We start from the raw sequence: 8547 nt of genomic DNA on the forward strand, positions 1-8547 counted from the left end.
TAAAATTCTTTTGTCTAGGTGGTAAAATTGTGTTCGGCTTCATTTTGCCACAACTGCAACCGCCACCGCAAACCGCTACCGCTGCAGTGTGTGGGGACCTTAGTGAGACCTAGTGTACTTAAATGCGTTGATTTTATCCAAATTAAGGAGAGACTTTTAAGGCCCGTTTTAGATGGACTTATATCATGCACTAAGACGTATTGTACCTACGCACGCAACAGTAGGTACGCGTCACGTATGATACGAATTACGATTTACAAGTCCATGTGAGCGAACGAGAACTTTTAAAACGATAGGTAACCATAATAAATGTAAGCATAATAATTAGGTGTGTATATTATATTATATAATATTATTATGAACACACATATTATATAAAATATAAATATAAATTAATTTATAAACAAAACAAAACAAAAAAGGTGTGCAAGTGGATGTCGCTCTGCTGCTGTACAGTAGGTTACAAGTGGATCACTGTATAACGGATGATATTAAATTTGAATTCAATGATATAATATAATTGTATAAGAAAAACGATCCTGAGCGGAGACGGTAGGTATGTCAGTCTAAATATAAGACATATTATACACTTATATCTATGGTATTAAAAAAAATTTACCTATGAAAGGTACCTATAATAAATTCCAAATTAATCATATCACAATATCCATTAGGTACATCAAATCGTGATACTATCATAGATATATAATAGTATACTTTAAAAGTTTCAAGTACCCACGAATAATATTATAAAATCACAACAAAATAACTAAAATAGTTATTCTAGGTTTTTTAATATGTAACTTCGTTTAAATTTGAACTTAAAATGAATATAAAAATAAACTATGCGTATGAATTTTTTAGATTTTTTGGTAACAGAATTAGCTACTTACGTGGAATCTCGTTTTAAATTTTCAATCTTTAGATATAAAAGTTGAACATTTTAAAAATTTTTAACTACAAAATAATTATTCAATTTTAAATTTAAATTTCAACTTCAAATGTTATTAAAAAAAAATTGGGCGTATGTATTTTTAATATTTTTCAACTGCTATTGTAACAAAATATCAGGAGCCTGTTTAATTATTTACCACCAGGAGTCCCGGTGGGTTATTAACACGATGCGAGCTAAACATCGCGTTAGCATGATATATACTTCATACATGATATTATGAACACATTTGCCATTACTAACACTCACCATATTAGCCGTGCTAAACGTAGGGACTAATGTACGATGTCGATGACAACAATCGTTAAAATATCATCAAAATATATGATTAGTAAATAGTAATATCATATCACTGTATAGCAGAACGATACCAACTTGCCCACATTTTTATTTTTCATTAAATATTATATAATTGTTATTAATAAATAGGGCTAGGAAAATAAAACTAAATAACTAATAAATAACTAATAACTAAATAACTAATAACTAACTAATAAATAGGAAAAACCTACAATAAAGGAATTAAAAAATTGCCAATAATGCTACAAAAAAAAGCATTTTAACCAAGAAAATGCAACTAAAAAAGACTTGAACATTTTTAAGTTTAACTGAAAAATATTTTTAATATCAAAAAATAATTTATTAAACACATTTTTATATGTTCACACTAAGTAATTCTTAGAACAACTAAGCACAATTTATAAATATTGAAAAAAATAAATTAAAAACCGTTTTATTAAATGTCGATAAATGCAACGTATTACGCGTAACCATTACTCCCCACTCGGTAATCACTTTGACAAAATCTAAGAATCTATTTTCAGAAATATTTTCCGATAAGGCAATAGTATTTCACTACGAAATCATGAAATAAGTATATATAATAACACAATTAAAATAAATCAATAAATAATAATTTAGATAAATAGGTAGGTATGTACGTAAATGTTCTAAAAATGTTAAATATGCGTATAATTAACAAAAAAAAGCTAATAAACTGACAAAAAAGTACCAAAAAAGCATTTATTTACGAATATCATAAGAAAATGCAAAAAAAGCAAAATCAAAATTGCATATTTGAACTCTGTGATGAATGAATCGAATTTTGTTTTTGATTAGCTATGTCCTGTAGTACTATGAAAGAAAATGCAAATGCTACAAAATCCTAGCCCTATTAATAAATAATAGTATAGAAAAAAAAAGTACCTACTGCCTAAAAATAATTTGACTGTCTTCGTGATTCAAATTGCCCGCCATTAGATCTAGTACAATAAATTATTAACGGAAACGCTAATATTACGACATTTGAGATAAGCTCTTACAATATGGTGGGCCACACTGGCTACCTGTTGCCGTTTGCACGTCTTTTCATTGCGTTACAGTGTCGTGTCTTGTTGTCAGTTTTCAGTTTTCGTTCGTTCGCGTTTCTAAGTTATGATCGTATAATAATATGACGACTGGGTACGACATCTGCCAAAACGAAATACCTATAGTTCAATATTGGTGAACATGGGACACCCGATAAGATAGCACTCACTAGATTAGGTAGGTATCATAATAATCATCATCGATTATACAAGTGACAGAAATGCAATTTGTACAAGTATGTGTTTATTATTAAAGATTTTAGCGAATGTGGATATGAAATAAAATAAAATTATGTGGGCCGGTACCTACATGTTAAATAAAACAACCAGAACAAGGTCAGCGTAAAGTACCTACTGGTCTGACAGTAGGAGTTTCTGCTATTGCAACAATTGCTGCCATAGTTACTCCTGTCCAAATTCCATTAAATTTGTTAAAAAAAAATAACATCAGCATCAGCAGCTACAACAACAACAACCACCAACACAACAAGAAAGCGCTAACAAAATGAAAATATACAAGTGTGGCTCTTGTACATTCCAATTGAAATGAGCTTGGTCATGATCGGTATATACCTCCTTATTTAATATTTTTTTAAAGTACCTAATTATTAATATTTTAATTTTAGATTTCACATGCACTCTCATATGAACAAAAAGGAGCCTGAAAAACCTATTTTTAATCAAGCAGCGGCTAAAGCATTAACCCCGGTAAGAATTAGTAAAATATATGATATTTTAGTAAATAAATTAAGTATAAGACCAATTAATGTTTTTGCAGTACAATGTTTAAGTAAGTTAACACTTTCATTTCTATTTTTTCACTTAACAATTTTCAATTATAAATTATAATATATGTTAATGCTGTTAACTACACTAAATTGTATTTTACATCATTGAACCATTTTACTGTGTTACAAAGACAAATTTTCATTATAAATATCCTGTTTTGTTCCATAAGATCATAATTTAAAAATAAATATTATAGTATTAAGAAGACACTACGCCCGCATGCGTTGTATCCGTCTTACAAATACACAACATAGAAAAAACTGTTTTGCGAGGGACAACTTTGCTGCCTCTGTATTTATAGTAGAATTACTAAAATTCCACAACGCATAAAGAAGAACTTTATCTTTGTCGTAGCGTTTTTATTATTTGGATGACATTAATATAATTAAAGTTATTAGTTTGAGAACATTAAAGTTTTTTTTGTTTAATTATTAAAAACTATTGGTAAGTGCTATAAAAAAAATAAAAACGCTACGACACAGATTAAGTTCTTCCTTATGTGTTGTGGAATTTTGGTAATTCTACTATAAATACAGAGGAAGCATAGTTGTCCCGCTAAACAGTTTTGTGATTGGTGACTTGTGAGATTATTGTTTTTACGGTTAAATAGACGGTCAGGAACACTAAGTGCGTGTATTCTTGTGAATATTTTTGGTGCATGCTATCTTGCGTTAATATTTTGATAATTTTTAGATTTAGATTTTCTATTTGTAACACAATGTTTCTTGTACTAAAGTAGGTATCTAATTAATTTTTGCTAGGCTATATCATTTTGGTTTGTAAATTACTATGATTATTGATTTATAAAGTATTACATTGTCGGTAAATAACTATTATAGTTTTATAAAGTAAAATGCTTAATGTATATTATATTTCTAATAATACTCTTAATATTCTATTAATTATTGTTAAGTATGTTATCATTTATAATTTAGAAAATTACATTATTTTTTTCTAGATACAATGGGTTTCTGTTTTCTATGTGATAAAAAATTGCACGGTGTACGTAAACAGGTGTGTTCAAGCATTACACAACATAGTAATATACCATACCCAGAAAAAATTGCTGAGCTTATGGGAGATGAATTTTTGATTATTGTAACTTCTGCTGATCATATGTGCAAGAACTGTACCTCACTTTTGACTCATATGGACAAGTTGGAAAATGATCTGAAACTTGTTAAAAATGCAATGTTGTCATATATACAAAATAAATATGGAATATTGCCTCCTGATCAGGCTGTTAAGGGTGTTGAGGTAAGGATAGAACCTAATTAGAGACTAACAACATAATATTAGATTGTTACATAAAATTATTACTTTTAACTTTTATTTAGATTGTCAATGGACACATAATTAAGGCAGAGGATCAACTAGAAAAAGTTCAGTGCGACATACCTACTGGTCTGACAGTAGGAGTCTCCTCTACTGTAACTACTGCAGCTGTAGTTACTTCGGTTCAAACTCCATTAAAGTTATTAAAAACACAACATCAGCAGCAACACCAACCACATCAACAACAAAAACAATTACCAACACAACAAGAAAGCACTAAAAAAATGAAAATATACAAGTGCGGCATTTGTACATTCAAATCGAAAGAGCTTGGTCATGTTCAGTATGTACATTATTTAACATTAATTTAAAGTTATTATTAATATTTTAATTTTAGATTCCACATGCGCTCTCATACGAACAAAAAGGAGTCTGAAAAACCTATTCTTAATCAAAAAGCGGCTAAAGCTATAACTCCGGTAAGAATAATAAAAATATATGATTTTTTACTCTATTAATTAATATTATTATAGTACATATTTTACTTTAATTAACACATTTATTAGTACTACGTTTTCACGTAACACTTTTCAATTGTAATATATTTTGATGCTCTTACACTACACTAAATTGTATTTTGCATCATTGAACTATACATACTACTGTGTAACAAAGACAAATTTTCATTAAAAATATTCTATTTTGTTCCATAACATCATAATTTTAAAATATATATTATTATAGTTCTATTTTTTTAATTAATTGACTTTTAAGAGAATGTCGGCGTATTTTTTTTTTCCTAACCCTCCCTTAATTTAAAAAAGGTGGGCAAGTGTATGTCGCTCTGCTGTACAGTAGATTACAAGTGGGTCACTGTATAATGGATGGTATTAAATTTGAATTCAATGTTATAATATCATTGTATAAAATAAACGATTCTGAGCGGAGATGGTATGTCAGTCTATGTATAAGGCATATTATATACTTATATTACATATCTATAGTATTAAAAAGAAATTGACCTATAATAGGTACATATAATAAATTCAAAATTAATCATATCACAATATCCGTTAGGTACCTATAACGCATTATACATCAACAACAAACCGTGATACTATCATAGATATATAATAGTATATTTTAGAAGTTTCAAGTACCCACGAGTAATATTATACAATCACAACAAAATAACTAAAATAGTTATTCTAGGTTTTTTAATATGTAATTTCATCCAAATTTGAGCTTAAAATGACTATAAAAATAAACTGTGCTTATGTATTTCTTTAGATTTTTTGGTAACAGAATTAACTACTTACGTGGAATCTTGTTTTAAATTTTCAATCCTTAGACATAAAAGTTGAACATTAAATAAATTTTTATAAAACAAAATTATGCCTACGTATGCTTAATTTTTTTTCAACTGCTCTTGTAACAATTTATCAGGAGCCTTGTATTCAATTTTTACACTTTTTGGCCCAACAGATAAAACTTAATTGATATTCATAGAAAAAAAATAAAAAAATAGAAATATGAAATTATCTGTAAACTGCTCAAAACAAATCAAAATTTTATCAAGTATAAGAATTGATAAAATAAACATTTAGTAAAATTTTCATGTATCTACAGTTATTGGTTTTTGAATTACAACAAAATAAGAAAATCTCTACATGAGAAATCGAGTGAATATCCAATGTTGTTAAAATTTGAATTTCAAACACTCATAAAAACTTAATTTAACTTGCTTACAGAAATTTTTTTTTATCAAGGTAGATAATCTTTCAAGTAATCTTGTATTACATTTTCAAATCTTAGATTTTAAAAGAAACATTTTTACGAATTCTTAACTTAAAATAATTTGCTAAGTTTCTTGATTTTTCCATATTTTGTCAATTTTTAAACTTTAAATGGTAATAAAAAAAAAACTGTGAATAAGGATTTTTAATATTTTTCAAATATCATTGAAACAATATAATAGGAGCTTTGTATTAAATTTTCAAGTATTTATACTCAACAAATAAAGTTTTATTGAGATTCATAGAAAATAAAACTAATAAAATTGGAAACTGAAAATATCCCTAAACAGTTCAAAACAAATAAAAATAATTTAAAATTTTTTCTTGTATAGAAAATGGAAATATAAGCAAGCAGTGAAAATTTCATGTATCTACAGTCATTTTTTTAAGTTACACCAAAAACCAAAGTCGATTTTGTGTAAAAAATTCCTATTTTTCCTTAATTTTTCTCTTGTTTTTCACGAAGCTTTTGAAAACTATTGGATAAATTTTACTTTTGACCACTTTTAGATTCACTTTCCTATCAGAAAAGATACTGTTGAAAAAAATCCAAGCAATTTTACTGTCCTAAAAGGTGATAAAAGACACACAAAAAAAAAAAACATATTATTGTAAAATTAATACATTCATCGTTCCTCTCAGAATCTAAAATTTTATGTTCAAAATAACGGTCATTATGATATTAATTTCTAAAACTAGAGCGAAATGACCTCTTATAATATTTGAATGTATGAGTATTATTTAGGGCATTTAATAGGCTTTTTATTATATTTTAATTTTAAAACGAGCTATAAGTATTATAAAATTGTAATTTGTTTGTACAACCTTCAATATTCATAACTTGCTTTAAAATTAAAATATTATAAAAAGCCGCCTAACTGATAATCTTACCTTCATACTTTTTTATGTTATAATTTCGCTCTAATTTTATTAATCAATATGAAAATGATAATTATTGTAAACGTAAAATTTGATATGTTGCTTGTGGGTGAGGGAGAAAAAAAACTAGCTGACATCCTATTAATTGTAAAAGAATTTCTTTAAATATTAATTTTACATAACTCAATTAACTATTATTATAAATGCAGTCAATAATATGAGACACAATTTTGATTTAATCTCTTAATTCATATAAAGTAATAATATTAAATATTAAATTTAATTTAGGCACCACAACCGAAGAAACGACTCTTCAGATGTCAAATATGTTCGAAATGCTTTTTTAGTCGAATTATTTGCCTTGATCACATTCATGAAGACCATAATCAACCAACCCAATCAACCTCAAATGGAGTAAATGAAAAATTAAATATTTTAACAAATCTTCTTCTTTAATAACTTTATTTTGTATTTAGGAAAGAGAAACGGTAGATTCTTGTCTGGAGTCTCCTGTGGACGAAGATAACAATCAACAGAATCACAATAAAGGCACTGTCGACACGTATATGATGTTGAATGACAATGTCATCACCAAAGAATCTGCATATATTGAGCAAGAAATCACCAAAGAAGAAGATGATGAAGAAGATACAGGTATGCCTGAACAGGAAGAAGCTGAACAAGAAACTCCAGACAGTGTTGAGAATAAAGTTGATGAAGACAACGCAAATGTCGAAAACAAAATGGGAGACTTGGACATAGAATCAATGTTAACCACAATCTATAATGATAAGTAACATAGGTAACACAAAAAAAATAATTAAAAAATCTAAACCCCCCCAAAAAATTTAGTAACTAGGTTAATAATTAATTTTTGTTTATTATATTAAAAATGTGTAGGTTAGTTTAGTATACTGAATAATATTCTCAAAGTTATGATGTCTGTTCATTATAATATGTTAGCTTTTAGGGTCATTCATGCTGGGAATATAGAGTGATTTATAATTAATTATTAAGACAAGTCCAGAGGCATAAAATATGCATGAATCTTTGTCATAGTTTTAATAATCTTACTTTAATCAATAATTTTATTACGTAACATTAAGTTACATTAGTGTACAGAACTAAAGTACTAAAAATTAAAAATGTAGTTATGTAAAAAAAAAAAAAATTACCAATTTGTATCTAGTTTAGTTCTTAATTTTTGTTAATTTTTTTTTTTGTGTAAAATTTATATGTAATGTTTAAAAAATATTTAAAACTGAAAATAAGAAAATATTAAATTTAAATGTTAGTAACTAATTATTTTTGTTCATTATTTTTAATTAACGTGGTGACTTGAATAAATGTTTACACATATAACTTCTCTATCCATGTCTTGGTCATAGCTTTTATAGTAAGATTTCTTTTTTTTTTAGCTACTGTATTAAGTAAAAGTAAAAATATATTTGTACAATTCAAATAATAACTTTTACCATTGAATTATAGA

General features: G+C 26.9%; 1 protein-coding gene across 1 annotated transcript; it reads left to right on the top strand.

Moving 5' to 3' along the window:
• Nucleotides 1-2964: 2964 nt before the first annotated feature.
• LOC100573731 lies at nucleotides 2965-7922 on the top strand. The gene is made up of 6 exons (XM_029485331.1): nucleotides 2965-3109; nucleotides 4067-4365; nucleotides 4446-4726; nucleotides 4781-4862; nucleotides 7347-7472; nucleotides 7535-7922. The coding sequence occupies exons 1-6, from the start codon at nucleotides 2965-2967 to the stop codon at nucleotides 7853-7855; spliced, it is 1254 nt and encodes a 417-aa protein (XP_029341191.1). The 3' UTR covers nucleotides 7856-7922.
• Nucleotides 7923-8547: the final 625 nt, after the last annotated feature.

The sequence above is a fragment of the Acyrthosiphon pisum genome, chromosome X, assembly GCF_005508785.2.
Source record: "Acyrthosiphon pisum isolate AL4f chromosome X, pea_aphid_22Mar2018_4r6ur, whole genome shotgun sequence".
Taxonomy (NCBI): Eukaryota; Metazoa; Arthropoda; class Insecta; order Hemiptera; family Aphididae; genus Acyrthosiphon; species Acyrthosiphon pisum.

What these genes read in the sequence shown, in the direction of transcription:
- LOC100573731 (XM_029485331.1), top strand. Translation starts at nt 2,965, where the DNA reads ATGAACAAAAAGGAGCCTGAAAAACCTATTTTTAATCAAGCAGCGGCT. An exon ending in AAAGAGCTTGGTCATGTTCA is followed by an intron (nt 4,727 to 4,780) that starts GTATGTACATTA and finishes TTTTAATTTTAG; the next exon opens with ATTCCACATGCGCTCTCATA. An exon ending in CCCAATCAACCTCAAATGGA is followed by an intron (nt 7,473 to 7,534) that starts GTAAATGAAAAA and finishes TTTTGTATTTAG; the next exon opens with GAAAGAGAAACGGTAGATTC.